This window comes from Lactuca serriola, chromosome 3, assembly GCF_051521515.1.
Source record: "Lactuca serriola cultivar US96UC23 chromosome 3, Lser_US96UC23_V15, whole genome shotgun sequence".
NCBI lineage: Eukaryota > Viridiplantae > Streptophyta > Magnoliopsida > Asterales > Asteraceae > Lactuca > Lactuca serriola.
Genome location: NC_136410.1, coordinates 56,558,458 through 56,575,487, shown reverse-complemented (window position 1 = coordinate 56,575,487; position 17,030 = coordinate 56,558,458). Strand labels below are relative to the sequence as shown.

Sequence of the window (17,030 nt, the reverse complement as noted above, 5' to 3'; positions counted from 1 at the left end):
TAGTGTCGTATCAAGGTTATGTAACTCTGAGTATACGCCCGGATGGCGCCAAATGTTGTGATATGTACTTGGGTCTTAACTCTGTCCCTTGATGGTAGCAGTTGGGTTGAGCCATGTAATCACAACAATGAAGAAAGAATGTTAGCCATCGTCCGGAAGGCAGTCCCGGGACGAAGCTCTGACAGTCTAGTTAGTATATGTATGAGGATATGGAGATTATGGTTTAGGAGAATAGTGAGGTCATCCCTCCTTCTAAAGAATAAGGGTTCCTTTATACTTGTTGTCATCTGCACATGATCCCAACAATATCCTTTGTCCATTCTAGGCCGACAGGACGTGGAGGAGTCCTATTGGTGGATCTTGCGCCACTAGTGGTCATCTGCTATTTGTGCAGAAGAAACGGTAGACAGCGCCCTGAGCGCTACACTTGTCGCTTTAGGGAGTGACCAATGATGTTTTGGCTTATTTTAGACCGGAGATTGTCGTTTGGAGTTGGACCTAGGCGCGAGAGTGCCAAGTACCAAGGCTCTAGCACGAGACCACAGGGGTAAGGGCATGGATCAGGCGCTAAGACAGACAGTGACCGTTAACTAGGTCGTCCTAAAGATAGTGTTCTCGATATCTTTAACGTATTCCTAGAGGGATACATTAACAGTAACGAATGTTGACTGACGTACTGAAAAGGGAAGTGATTCGTACACAACAGTTTTTTGTCATACACAACAATTTATGCATTATAGAGTTGTACAATACAACATTTTAAAGCACCAATTGTTGTGTATGGAGAAAAATTATTGTGTACAAATCATCTCCCTACTGAAAAACATCACATGGTCTTCATCCGCATATGCAATCAATATGCTAATATGTTATGGAAACCTCTGTTTAAAAATTGATTATATATATATATATATATATATATATATATATATATATATATATATATATATATATACATGAAAAACTTAAAACAAGATAATAATATATTTTCATTTAATAAAGATAAAAGAAAAAACTTGATATAAAAACATATTTTTTTTAAAGAAGCTATATGTATATAAAAGAAGTTAGCAAATGGTTTTTAGCCTACCGGTAAAGAGTGACAATCTCAAATGAAAGGTCATGTGTTCAAGTCTCATTAAAACACACAGGTGGTTTTAGGAGTAGGTTAGTTTGACGGTTAAAAAAATATAAAAGAAGTTTATTGAACATTTTGAAACACAAAAAAGAGTTTAATTGAGTAAACATCATACAACCGGTAATAAGGATATAAACAAAAATAAATTGTTTATAACCAGAAATTTACTAAAAAAAAGTTTGGTTAAACTAAAAAATATGAATAATTATATATTAAATTTCAAATTTCTCTACTGAAGTTTATTTTGTTATATTAACCCTTTGCTTTTATTGTAGATGGATGAGGTTTTTTTTGTATAATCCAGTTGCTACACGTCTATATCAATTATAGCACAACATAGGGACTCATTTCTCTTACACATAACTAATAAAAGAGATATGCAACTCTTAATAACCATCTTCTAGTATATAACAAGAACAAAAGAATATTTCGATTCGGGGTTAATTACAAGAGCAAATTCCTCAATTTTAGTTACAAGTCTCAATCATTTCTGATATAAAATAATTGATTACTCTTGTAAAAACTATAATATATATGTAAGTTTAGAACAAGCCAATAAGACAAATTTAGAAAGAAAACAAACACAAAATTCAAATGTTTTAATTTAAAAAGCCAAACATGAGCATTTCCCTTCCATATCCACTTCACATACACTTCTGTTTATTTTTGATAAATGATGGGGAAGAAGATTAGGTCCTTTAGAAAACTAGCAATGAAGATTAAGGTCAAAGGTGTCTCGTCAAACCACGAATCACAGAACCAGGAACATTTGCTAGGGACATATGGTGAAAATGATTGCAAACCATCAACCCCAAGAGGTTTTTTTGTGCTTTATGTTGGAGAGGAGAGGAAACGATTTGTTATCCCTACGCGTTATCTTTCCCACCCACTATTCAAAATGTTGTTAGAGAAAGCTCATAATGATGAATACCAGAAGAACGGGTTGATGGTGCCATGCAGTGTAGCTAATTTCCGAGAGGTGGTTAACAAGGTGAATTGTTCTAATGGCATGTTTGATCTTGGGAACTTGGTTGAACAACTTATTTGACCTCAACAACGTAAATAATTTGGCCTGTTATATTTTGATTTTAATTTGTTTTACTTTTTAAACCGTTTGAATTTTAGTAAGTCATTTGACTATTGAATGGAATTTTCTGGATATATTTTAATACTATCAGGTTACTATTGAATGAATTATTTACTTATGAAGATTAGGATAGAAAAACACTGAATTTACCAATAGATTGTTATACACATTTTTTTCGTTTTAGTTGTTATGCACGTGTTACTTCTTATATTTATCTATACTACTTTATAATACATGCATAATTGTGGGTCGTATAAATTTTAAGACTAAAGTCTTAAAACAATAGGTGGATTTATAACCATTAGATTTAATATAAAAGGCTTAGATTTAATATAAATGGCTTAGATTGTGATCCCTGTAAATATGTTTAATTAGAGCAATAGAAAATAAACATTATCACTAAACCCTTAATATAAATACTAGACATTTACTCTTTCCATCTTATATGTAATCGGACAGCTAATAACCCAAAAACCCTAGAAACTTACCAGCCACACCTTCACCACGTTCTTGGTTCCTCTCTCTATCAACCCTAAAAACCATTAAAACCACTATAGCCTCCATGTTCATGACCGTCACAGTTTTAAGCATCGGTTCAACAACCTCTGCTACCAACAAAATACTTTGATCAGCGCAAAAACGACATTGACATCATTCCAGTTAAACAACGAGGCGATAGCCTCACCACTACTCGCCACCATTTATGCATAGTTGCTCAACGAACAACCACGATCTCTTCTACTATGTCTTCTACTGCCTTTTGAACACCTTCTACGACTCGCTCCACAGCTACAGTCGTTGACAACCATCTACAACTCTCTCCACCAGCAACTACAAGCAGCCGCTAACTACATTAGCCACACATCTCTCTTCGCCGACCTCTCTCTCTGTTTCATCGAAACTCTAAGGGCGTGTTCGGCAAAATTAGCTGGTAGCGGACAACGTTTAATTTTGGAGCGTTTTGTTTAGTTTAAAAGTTAAACGCTTCTGTCGCCGAACAAGACTTTTTTATTTTTTACTAGCGTTTTCTTAAAAATTAGAAGCCAGAAGCTCCCAAACGCTACGTACCAAACACGCCCTAAATATAAACTCTTAAATGTGTTACAACCAAAGCCATATATAAGGGTTTTGTTTATTTTTTATATATGGATTTTAATTAATATGTGATTTTAGTGATTTGTGCCATGACCAATGCTAGAATATGGAAAGCACACGGTTTGATATTACCTGATTGATTTTGTTCTTGAATGTATTTTGTAAGAGTTTTGACTGAAAGATCTATGTTCTTATTGATTCAATTTTTCTAAGAGTTTTGAGAAAACTAATTCAAATTTTTTTTACATTTTATATGGGCTTTGAGAAAAATGTAGACTTACTTGAGCGATAAGTTTTAGATTTCGTATTGCATCTTCCTCCTTAATAAATGAAGGTTTTTTTGCCACGTGTCAATCTCTCATGAGTTTTGACACTTGTCATTTTATGATATTTTTGAAATAAATATTATCCACTTGTCAATTTTTGATTTTTTTCAATTTCTAAAATTAAAATTATATATACTTATATATGTAAAGTATTAAATATCATATATATGATATTAAATTGCAATAAATACATTTTTCCTTTCTTATTTTAAAGTTGTACATTAAAAAATATTTTATGTTTACACTTTAATTTAATGTTTATTTTTTTTTTTAAATCAACCCGTATAATATACGGGTCTCACACCTAGTATCCTAATAAATGAAAATAATTTTGCCACATGTCCTTCTCTCATTCAATTTGCCACATGTCATTTTGTCATAATTTAAAGATATATTTATTTTCCACTTGTCATTTATTTCATTTTCCATATCTAATATATTATTAAAATTAGTTTCCATAAATTAAACCTACCATAATGATATTAATTTTAAATTTTAAATTTTAAATTTTAAATTTCAATTTCAAATAAATTTACAGTTTAAACATTTGTTTTTAACATTTTGTTATAATTAACTTGTTTAGTATATGAGTCTGATAACTAAACAATAATTTTAATTTATTTATTTTTTGCATGTTTTTTTCTCATAATTTTTATTTATTTCAAATTTCGAATTCAAATAAACTTCTCATTTAATCGTTTCTATTTAACATTTTGTTTTAATCAACCTGTATAATATACGGGTTTCACAACTAGTTTTATAAGATTTTATAGTTGCATGTAAATTCAAAAAACTATATATATATCATATCTCTATTTAACTATTTTGAACTTGTAGATATTGAGAAAAAGGATTCAGATGTGTTAATTTTATGTATATTTTGAGAAAAAGCTTTTACATTTATTTGTATTTGTATGGTATGTTATAGCAAAAAATTTAGGTTCAATATACTATTTTTATATATGTTGAGAAAAGGCAAAACGGATTTTAATGTAAGACAATATATTAATTAAAGTATTTTATCTGTTTCAATAAGTCTAATATCACAATATAAAATTTTCTTTGTTTTTCGGTAGATTTTATGGTTTTAAGTTTTAACAATAGATTACATAGATAAAACAATAAGATAGTCTTTTTGTAGTTTTTAGTTTTTAGGTCGGACGATATCATAGCGGGAAAGGGGAGAGGGAAACTTCCCACATTGGAATACCATCCCTTGGATGAGGGAAGCAACCCGTAGGAAAGAGGTGGGGGAGGGGGTGCGCACTGTATCTCTTCATGCTATTGGGTAGTTTTCTTTTTTTTTTTCTTTTTTTTTAATATTTATAAAATTATATACCTATTAAAAAAATATAAAAAATAAATCAAAATGCATGGTTTTTAATTCCCTACAAAATAAGTATAATATATGTATGAAATATATTTAAAAAAAAAAAAAAATAGTGAGGAAAACTTTCTACCCATTCTTTGGGTTTCAGGTGAGGGAAAGGTTGGTGTGGCCCACAAAAAGTGAGGGAAACATCACTCCCATACCGTCTGAGTTAGGGATAAAAGTGGGTCCAAGCCCGGACCGACCCGGAAAATCCGAGACCGGTTAACGAGATTTTGTAGAATCGGAAACCGGACCGGTATATAGGAACCGGTTCCGGTTCAGTTCTGGGTACGGTTCCAGGTAAAGTGGGTCTAGAACCGGAAAACCCTGAAACATCAAAGTGGGTAGGTTGGAACCAGATAAAATGGGTTTAGAACCAGAAAATCCAGAAAAACCAGAATTTTTTGGTAATTACTTACTACTTAGTGGGTTGAACTTTGAAAACTTTCATATTGATATCCTGATTTTGGGGGATTAACTCATTGAATATGAAACCAAAATTAACAAAATTATAGTCTAAAATCATAAACAAACTTTAAAATAAACTCTGGAAAAAACCGCATATCAATACGAGTTTAAACGAATGTGATATCCATGTGTTAACATTTTCACATAATACAAAGTATAAAAACAAATAGCTGAAAAATTGAAAATTTTCAGTTTGGATATCCCGACTTCAGAGGACTGTAAATCATTGAATGTTAAACCAAAAATGACAAATTATAGCCCAAAATCATGTACAAACTGTAAACTACAAATTGGAAAAAACCACATGTCAATCCGACTTCAAACGAATTATATATGCATGTTTTAAAACTTTCACCGAATACAAAAAAACTGAAAAATTAAAAACTTCCAGCTTTGATATATCGACTTTGGGGGACTGTAAGTCAATGAATATAAAACTAAAAATGACAAATTTATAGTCTAAAATCATGTACAAACTCTAAACTACATGTTGGAAAAAAACCGTATGTCAATCGGAGTTGAAACGTTTCACAGAAAACTGGTTCCGACCCTAAAAGTGGTTTCGGTTCCAAAAACCGGTTCCGGTTTTTAGACCCGGTTTACTCGGATGGACTTACACCCGGGTTACCCGGAACCCGGATAAAACCAATTTTCAAACTCGAAACCAGAACCGATTCTATATATTTCAGTTTTAACTAGGGATGAGCAAAAGGACCGAACCGGCCGGAACCGGCCCGAACCGGACCGGACCGGGGAACCGGCTTCGGCCAAAATCAAGAACCGAACCGGCCCGGCGGTTCTACCGGTTCCCGGTTCCTACCGGTTCTTGTCATGTCTTCAAATGTTGGAACCGCTCCTTGAAAAATAGCATCATACGGTTCCGGTTTTTGCCGGTTCTACCGGTTTTTGTCGGTTCTACCGGTTCCGGTTAAATCGGTTCCGGTTCCTACCGGTTCCCGGTTCCAAAAATCCATAAAAATAACGTCCCGGTCCCAGCCCGACCGGTTCCATCGGGTTCCAGTTCCGGTGCCGGTTCCGGTTCCGGTACCGGTTCCGGCCGGTTCCCCGGTCCATATGCTCATCCCTAGTTTTAACGGTTCCGGTCCGATTCCAGTTCTAAATCTTATTCGTAGTTTGAATATTAGTAAAAAAGATAATTATGAAAAAGTTGTTCTTTGAGAAGTTGTACCATCAACTTCAATAGTTGTAAATTCTTGAACATTTGCCAAAAATGTTCTCGATTTGTGTGAAGTTGATTTAAAGAACCATAATTAAATGCCTAAATGCGATTGTTGTTCAAAAAAAGTGCCAAAATCCAATTTTCTAATCGTTGTAAAGATGCATTAGGGATGTTTGTCAAAACACGTGCATAAATTAAAAAAAAATGTTTGGATAAAAATATAATGGTAACAAACCTTTTGATTTTTTTAAAGTTTATTAACTTTTAGTTTTTACAATAAAAATAAGTGTCCATCAATGCATTAATAGTCTTTAATTTTTAAGTTTATTAACTTTTACATTTAAACCTTTCGAATTTGTTGTACTTTTGACTTTTTAATATTAATTATTTGATAAATTAATATTTTAACATAAACATAGTATTTTAGGACTATAAGATTATGGTTGATTTTAATGAAATGGTAATATTATGTTGTTATCCTAAATAATCTTTATTAAAATGTTTCTAGTCCAACGGTATCCGGTGTTGTCCTTTGTCTTTGAAATTGAAAGTTCAAGTGTCGTTGTAAACATATATGTATTTAAGAAGTAGTTTATGAGTAGTTTAGATTTTCCGTTTTAAAAAAAAATCCTAAATAATCTTATAAAAAAATAAATAATCAAGTTAACCTATAATTGCACGATTAAAAATAAAATTGCTAAAATATACAAGTTTCTAACGTGTCTATACAAATTTGCTTTATCTATAGTTCTATTGTTGTTCATAATTGATATTGGTGTGAACTAAAGCAAAATGCTACGCATGTATTTATAATAACAAATAAAAAATTATAATTTATTAATGTAATATTAATCATGATTATAACTAAATAAATTATTTGAAATATAACAAAAATTGTTCAAAGATGTCCCTTAACATATATATTTAGAGTTGAAATTTCATTTAAATATAAGTTTAATAGATGATTAAATAGTATAAATTAGACGTTTGACATAAACAACAACATAAGATTATTTTGCATCAAAACACTAACTTATTTTCAATTGAATAGTTACATTATTTGATTTTCAACCGAAACCAAAGCTATAATTTTGTTTTTATTTGAAAGTACCGATGTATTTTCATTTTAATGAAAAAAACTTCTTTTGTATTTTAACCCAAAACAGTAATATATATATATATATATATATATATATATATATATATATATATATATATATATATATATATATATATATATATATATATATATATATATATATATATATATATATATATATATATAGCCAAACCAACAAAATATATTTATTTTCAACCAAAAGGCTATACTTTTTTTGGCCAAAACAAAAAGATATGTTATTTTTAATAGAAAAACTAATTGTTGAGAGAAAACTATTAGATGTTCGCCGCATTGTGCAAATTAAGTTACATTTATTAAACTCGATTTCAGTTTCCAATTTGAAGGAAAGTCGATACAGGAATTGCAATGCACCTTCGAATGCCCATTTTAGCATTCTACTTATTTTTATACCAGTGTACTTAAAAATAGCAATGCACCTTCCAAAAGTAGAAACTATCCACCAAAGAAAATATTTGATTAAAAAAAAAGAACTAATTGCAGCACGAAAACTATACACCGAAAGGATATACCTCATGTCGCTGCATCGTGAGGGTATCCCACTAGTGTGTGTGTGTGTGTCTATATATATATATATATATATATATATATATATATATATATATATATATATATATATATATATATATATATATATATATAGAGAGAGAGAGAGAGAGAGAGAGAGAGAGAGAGATGGGAGGGAGCTAGGTTCAAATGTTTCTAGCAACTATTGTGTTCCTAAATGCACCAATGAGAATTCAAGAAATAATAAATAATTAAATAAATCATTTAAGGGTATTTTGGACCTTTTATACTTTTAATTAAGGGATCATTTAATTGAATTCCTGCAATTAAGGAAATAAAATAAATATATTTTACTTAATCTCTCTCTTATATCTTTTCTTATATTTCCTACACTTCTTCTTTTTCATCTACAGGTAGATCGACAAAAGGACTCAAGTGAGCCAGAGATGTAGCCTACTTTGTGACATTCACATCGCCTGCCTTCCCATTCTCTCTGCCGCTACTGGTTATCGTTGTTATCGGTCTAGGGAGGCTGAACATGGAGGATTTTCAGCTAAAGAATGCTAGGGTTTATCAATCATCGATTTTCAGTTGGCAGATGCATTTAAGGTTTATCAATCATCGATTTTCAGTTGGCGGATGCATTGTATGCATGTTCCATTAGGGTTGCGATTGACCATCCCTCCTTACTCACCTAGAGGAGTTGTCCTGGCTGTGGTTTATGGTTACATTGTCATCGGATGAAAAATTCTTTGGATAACAGCGAGATCAATCCTGACCATGTTGACTAACGATGATCAGGTTCTATGGTTTATCCATTCTTTTTATTTTCCCTAGGATAGTTCATCCCAAGCTCATTTTATTATTGTGTAAAGTGTAATTGACATTTGATGATAAATAAAAGTTGTTGTTTATTTATAAGTGTTACTATCTTTTGTCAATCGTTTACTATCACTTCAATTTGCATGTTTTGACTTCCAGAATAATTATGTTACGATATATCATCTTATTCAAATTCTCCATAGTTGGTCATATGTTGGAAGTAGATATGAATCAAGACTGTCATGAGTTGGCTTGTAGATGTCTAAGATGTTGGACATAGCAAGAGTTGCTACAAAACTCATGAGTGCTCATAAGTTCTGGGTATTGGATTCAACCAACACTCACTTGTATCACTTCATGGAATTTATCTTGAGTGATCGTGAGACAGTAATATCATATAAGTCTTCAAACCTAGAGATATGAGTTGTTGAATATGAGTTGATTATACATTGATTGTATGAAAACACATTGGTAACTCGATGTTATAAAACATGTCTTTGTGTATAATTCAACAAGTAGTAGAACAAGCATATGATTCAAAGTTTATTTGTTCCTTCTTGGATTAGAAGCAACATCTGGGCCACTCGATGATTTTGTTGTTACCTATGTATTGGGCCCGGTCAGAACTAAATTGATGTGTTCGATTAAGTTCTATGTCAAAAAAATCGGAAAATCGGGAAACAAACTGCCAGACAATAAGTAAGACATTGTTCCATGTATTTGTCCGGCTGATATCTAGAACAGAGGATTATATGATCACTTATCTTAAATGACATGTCATCATCATCTCAGTTCTGCGAGACCTTGAAAGAGCTACGATTGCTGATCGGTTCCTGAAGTCATTCTTGCAGTTATAGTTATTAGACTTATCCAAGTGGGAGACTGTTGGATTAGGTGTCTAAGTTCATAACTATTCCTGGAATGTACTTGACCCGGTTGGCATGGTCCATTTGGGTTACATGGCATTGCAACACTTGGATAGACTAAATGAGAGAATGGACACTTAAGGTTTATTAATATATTATAAGTTCTACTATATTAATAATATTATTTAATTAGTATTGATCAAAGAATTAATTTGGAATTAATTAAGTGATCAAAAAGAGACTAATTAAATATATGGGATTGATTGTGTAAATCATCTATTCTTGTATAGTGGGATAATGATCCATGGTTTATATGAATTGGGCTAAAACCCATAAGGTGCTCCACGGATAGTCCATGGAGGTTACAAACCCATGGATCATGGAATATGAAAAGCCATGCACATTAGGGTTTACATGGAGTAACCCTACATGTGTCACACTATATAAGAAGCTCCAAGGTAAGCAAAATCGGCTACTAAGTGTAGAACAAGAGGGCTAGCCGATTTTGAGTGATAAGTATCTTCTCTCAAGGTTATTCCAAGTGTTGTGGTGTTGTGTGAGACATTTGAGGCATCACACTTGAGGTGCTAGGCTCACAAGGTTCTTAAGGAATCCAAGCAATAAGAAAGGTATGTTTTCTTACTAGATTTTATGACTCAAGTTCCCCATGCCATGCTAGATAGGTTAAGAACCTTGGAAATCAAATTTGCATGTATTTTAGTAAAACATAGATCCAAGGTTTCTAGGGTTGCATGTACACCTTAGGAGTGTTAGAATGCTCAAAACCCTTTAGATTGATGACCAGATTCGGGAGGTCATCGCCACTGAGGTGGCTACTGCTATTTGAAAATCTATGTTGGAGATGTTTGGGTCAATTAAAACTGCTATAATTGAGCTTTTTGATTATCGATATGGTGTTCTTACTGAGGCTACTGCTGCTACAGCTACCGTAACTGTTGCTGCTGCAGGGATTGGTGGGGGAGAGCCTTCTCATACAGGCACTTCGACAACACGAAGCCCCTAGATTTTAATGGGTTTCAAGACCCTATTGTTACGATGAGATGGTTCTCTAATGTGGTGGGTTGTTTCTTCACATGATCTTGTCTTGTTGACCAGAAGGTCAAGTGTACTCTAAACCTTATTCGGTCAGGTGCGAAGGATTGGCGGAGGTTAGTGATTGGCTCGTACACGCCTAAGTAGAGGGCCAATGTGACTTGGGAGTAGTTCTTCAAGTTGTTTCGCATGAGGTATGTCCCCACGGTGGAGAGGGAGAGACTGGCCTAGGAGTACTTGGATCCGAGACAGGGGATTGAGACGATGATGGAGATCACCAAGATGTTTACCGATAGGGTTCTTTTCTGACCTAAGTTTGCTGCTTTTGAGCAAGCTCAAATGACCCAGTACTTGAGCATGATCAAGACAAATATCTGCTAGTTTGTGTCCACCCAACGGTATGGTTCGCATGCAGAGCTACATGAGGCAGCAAGGAGGCAGGATATCAAGATAGAGCTCTAGTCTAGGGAGCAGAGGAAGGACCCTATCCAGTCATAGCCTATAGCGAAGCGATTCAGACCTGTTGATTCGAGATATGGGGTCCATATGGGTCGCGCATATGGAAAGTGCGACAATCACGAAGGTACTTGTTGATCATCTGCTAGATGCCACAAATGTAGCAAGGAGGTGCACTTTACGAGGGATTGTCTCTAGTCGGCCCCAGTACCAAGCATCAACATTTGTTACCACTATGATTAGGTTGGCCATGTGAAGGTCAACTGTCCATTGCTTGTCACCAAGCTGGCTCAAGCTCCAACACTGGCTACTTTGAGGATCATGGATGAATAACAGGGCAGGGTGGAACCCTCGAGGGCTCGAGGTCACGCTTTCCAGCTCACCCTAGAGGAGGCCAGGGTGGCATCAGACGTCATTAATGGTACCCTTTTAGTGAAATTTTTTACTGCTCTTGTGCATTTTGACTCGGGTGCAAGTCCGTCTTTTGTATCCTAGACATTCAGTATGGAACTTGATATGATTTTTAGGGAGTTAGAGTGTCCGTTGCAGGTTTCTATCGCCAAGGAGCATGAGGTTTCTGCATCCTGTGTTTATTAGGGTTGTGTCTTGGAGATTCTTGGGGTACCTTATCCAATTTGTTTGATTCTTATCCCTATGAAGGATGTGTGTGTAATATTGGGGATATTTTAACTGAGCCTGTTTGGTGCTATGATATATAGTGAGGGTCAGCGAGTGGTGGTTCGAACCCTTAATGGGGGAGAACTGGTTATCCATGGAGAGGATAGCAGGGTTGGTTCAACTTTTTGTTCTGCTGCCAGGGCTCGGCAGTATAATCAACATTAATAAATGGTCATACCTTCAAACAATTTTTTTAGTTTATATTTAATCCTAACCCTATATATATATATATATATATATATATATATATATATATATATATATATATATATATATATATATATATATATATATATATATATATATATATGTTAGGTTCATGTGAGACAACCAAATTTTGTGAGACCATGAGACCATTTTTTAGTGAAATACTCTAATATTCTAAAATGATATTTTTATCACATTTTATATTGAAATATTCTAAAACATATAATGTTAAAATATATTACATTTATATGTTTACAAAAAATAGAATATTAGAATATTTCACTAGAAATTAAATTTTATTTTCACACTCTCACAAAATTATGTCCGACTCAAATGAACTTTCACACACACACATATATATATTAGTTTTAGTTCAATTATATACATTTCAATTTTGTTGTGTTTGCATTTTTTTTGTGTTTTTGTTTTGTTTTGTTATATATATATATATATATATATATATATATATATATATATATATATATATATATATATATATATATATATATATATATATATATATAACAAAACAAAACAAAAACACAAAAAAAAAAAAAAAAACGCAAACACAACGAAATTGAAATGTACATAATTGAACTAAAACTTAAATTGGAATGTCATACGTAATAAAATCTTAAACCAAGATATTAAAATAATCTATACATTTATCAATACCAATTTTAAGGACTTTTGACTCTTCAAGGTAACTCTCACTTGCTTTTGCACGGTTTCACGAGAGTCAAAAATGCTTTTGCGCTTATGTTGTACTTTAGGTGCAGTTTTGTTCTCACAAACACTTTGTATTGAAGTTGGTGGTGTTGTAGGAAAAAATTCCCACATGTATCAAACATTAAATTAAATATAAAGAATATATATATATATATATATATATATATATATATATATATATATATATATATATATATATATATATATATATATATATATATATATATATATATATATATATATATATTGGTTGATAAAAGCATATGTATGTACCTTTTCATCAAAAATCATTTGATTCTTTGTTCATGCAAGAAACAACCTACTGCATACTATACTGTTTTGAAACCACTATTTCCTACGTCTGATATACATGTTGCATCCACTAACAGTTTTTCAATTGACACCTGGTAGCAATCCTTTAGGTTTCGTTTGTTATGAAGCATGTATTTTTCATCTGACTTGCATATTGTACCCAAAACAATAATGATATATTTGGCCGATATGCATCATAATTAAATAAAGTAAAGAATATATTTGTGTTGGATTAAATGTCTAAGTCAATATCTGAATTACTATAATCTTGAATTATTAGCAAGTCATTTTGGGTTGCCCTCAAACCTAGTAATTAAATATGACGACTTTGAGAGAGAGAGAGAGAGAGAGAGAGAGAGAGAGAGAGAGAGAGAGAGAGAGAGAGAGAGAGAGAGAGAGAGAGAGAGAGAGAGATTTATTATATGATTAATAAATAGAAATAAATGAAATTATTAATATGTTATGGAAATAATATATTAATTAGAAATATTAATATTTAATTAATAACCAATCAAATTAATTTTGGGATAATTGTATTAATTAAAAGTGCAAGGGTTAAAGTGCAATTGTAACATTTGGATTCTTCAAAGTATTATTATTTAATTATATTTTTGAGTTGTGGGCCGTGCTACATCGTGGCGAAGGAATGCTGCGATGTGGCAATGGTCGTTGTATCGCGTGTTTTAAATGGTCGACACAGTGTGGCAGCCTACGACCATGACATGGTAGCTGTTTAATGAGAAACGCTATTGTCTGGGGTTTGCGTCATATTTAAGGGAATGTGAAGGCTAGGGTTGCTCACCCTCAACCTCCATCACACTCTCTCAGCCTCTAAGCAAACCCTCACCTCCATTTTTGCTCTCTAAGCCTTTTGTGTTGATTTTTAGGGATTTAAGAACGAGGTTACCTCTAGGCCATAGTTCAACAAGCAACTCTTCTGACCATCTTCTTGTGCATCTTTTGTACTCTTGTAAGTCCCCAAGTTCTAAGCTTTTTCATTTAAAGTGCATAGATCTAGGTTTCTATGCCTTAATCTTCATGTCCTTGATTATTGGGTGATGAGATCTTATAAAATTTGCAACTTTATGAATCTCCAGGGCATTTTGGACCTTAGATGCTATGGATTTGGAACAGCATTGAGTTTTAGCATCATGCATGAATGATTTGTCTACAAAACCTCATTCAAACCTAATAGAGTCCATGAAATGCATTGGACATGCATGTGTAGAAAGTAAGGATTTTTATGTTATATTTTTATGCTTGAACGTTTTGGAAAAAAACAGGGGATTTAGTTGTCTTCGAAAGAAAGTGCTTAATGGGTTAAACCAAGCTTTGTTCTTACTCTTTTAGGTCTAGAATTGGGGATCTCTATCCCTTACAGATTCTAGAGGGGTAAAGTTAGAAACTTTATCCACTTGAACTTTAGAATGGATGAGATCTGGGCCTTGGAGCTCTTAAGATCAGGGAAATCGACTTAATCCATTAAGTTATTTGGGAGCCCAGTGCCCACGGTGTAGCCTAGGTCAATACAGTGTGACGACTGGGTAAGACTTAACTATATTGTCATCTAGTAGCCACGACATGGTCAAGGATAACCATGACGTGACGACCAGCTTTAGTCGACTTGGACCTTGATCGTTGACTTTGTCCAAGTTTGACCTAAGGGTATTTTGAGTGGTATTTGAGAATGGTCAGTATTTGATGTATAGGTGACAGGTAGAGTTGCAATTGTGAGCAAAGTCCTATTCAACTATTTGTTCAGACTGAGAGGTGAGTTTTCCTCACTGTATTTTTGGGTCAAAGGCACCAATGCCGACCTATTGGATTAGATATTCTGATTTTTTGTATGCTGTTATGCGGAGATATGTGGCTACTGGTTATGTGATTAGACTGGTAGATCTGTAGGACGACATGTGTTTGCTGTTATTGATTGATAATGTTTATATTGATATGTTTTGAGTTATTGTGCTTGCTGGTACTGAAATCCAAGATACCCAGTGCATTCTGGATAGACTGAAGGCCTATGAGGCGGTCTAGTCAGTCCGAAGGCCCAAAGAGCAGTCCAAATAGGCTGAAGGTCAGTGCGGCGATCCAGTTATGCTGAAGGCTTTGTCTGCTAGGTATTCTTGTCGCTATCTTGTGTGGTGGTACTTTGGGGGAATTCACTAAGCTTTGGCTTACAGTTTCAGTTTTATCATCCAGGTACCTCAAATGACCGTGGCAAGGCAAATGCATGATCGTGCACATCCTTTGGTTTTATGTTATTTGGATTTTGGAATACTCTAATTGTGGAAATACACTTTTGAAACAATGATTTTGTAAACATTTATGATTTTGGGTTATTTTTGAAAAGATAAAATTTGTTGTGATTTTTGGGATGTTACAAGTTGATATCAAAGTCTTGGTTTGAGAGAATTAGAGGAGCATTCGTGTGAATCCAGACTAAAACTAAGGAACTGCAAAATTTTTAAAATGGTTTTCGAAAATTCTTTTCAAAAGTATCCAAGGAAGGATGCGATGTGTATGATCAGTCGGAGCGAGAAAGTATAGCCCAAGTTGCCATACTTTTATTTAATATGATGTTTATGATAGAACATAATGCTAGTGATAGGCTAGGGATCTTTAGGAATTGCATGATAGAATGGTCTGATATATGATGCCTGATATCCTAGGGTTACTTCTTGTATGGAATTAACATCATTACTGTAGTTGCTTAGTGTATGCATCACAATTGTACATAACTAAGATTTTACAGCTGGAGAATGTTTGGTTTGGCCTTATTTCCTATTCCTTGTCGGCTTGTGGGCTTAGGGTAGAATCAAGTATTTGAATGTCTATAGGATCCATTGTTATGTATGATTAGCATACGTGAGTGCTACATGGTTGGTGGAAGTTTCATGGATGAGTATATGTTTGACCAACCAGTCAGGTAATAAATGTTTAGCCACCCTCATGAGAGTGATGATAGGATTCGGGTGTATCCTAGTTGTTGTAATTGCATTGAGCGGTTGTGATGATCCTTTCGAACAAATACGAGTAGGTGTGGAAGGTAGTATGGGCCCGTACTACTAAAAGCATAGGACCCGTACACATCGCGAGGAAGTCACATACCCTTAGGGTTTATCTGTATGATAAAGTTGTGATGTTAAGAATATTCAAATTTATGATATATTTTTGTTTATTTTCAGTATTGTGTTCACGAGGCGATCAAGTTCTAGATCGGGAGGGAGCGGCCAAGATAGGCCAGGGATGATTGATGACCAGATTCGGGAGGTCGTCGCCACTGAGGTGGCTGCTGCTGTCCGAAGATCTATGTCGAAGACGTTTGGGTCTATTAAGACTGTTATGATTGAGATCTTTGATGATCAATATGGTGCTCTTACTGAGGCTATTGTTGTTGCAGCTGCCGTAGCTGTTGCTGCTGCGGGGATTGGTGGGGGGGAGAGCCTTCTCGTACCGGCACTTCGACAACACGAAGCTCCCAAATTTTGATGGGTTTCAAGAACTTATTGTTACGATGAGATGGTTCTCTGATGTGGAGGGTTGTTTCTTCAGATGCTCTTGTCCTGTTGACCAAAACGTCAAGTGTACTGGGA

The 17,030-nt window shown here is 33.9% G+C and overlaps 1 protein-coding gene across 1 annotated transcript; it reads left to right on the top strand.

The window, feature by feature from the left end:
- Nucleotides 1-1,814: 1,814 nt before the first annotated feature.
- On the top strand, nt 1,815-2,186 carry LOC145095284 (auxin-responsive protein SAUR15-like). Its single transcript, XM_079033194.1, has one exon. It carries the CDS (start codon nt 1,815-1,817, stop codon nt 2,184-2,186), a length of 372 nt encoding a protein of 123 aa, XP_078889320.1.
- Nucleotides 2,187-17,030: the final 14,844 nt, after the last annotated feature.

Bases quoted from the DNA above. Each gene is read 5' to 3' on its own strand.
- LOC145095284 (XM_079033194.1), top strand. From the start codon at position 1,815: ATGGGGAAGAAGATTAGGTCCTTTAGAAAACTAGCAATGAAGATTAAG.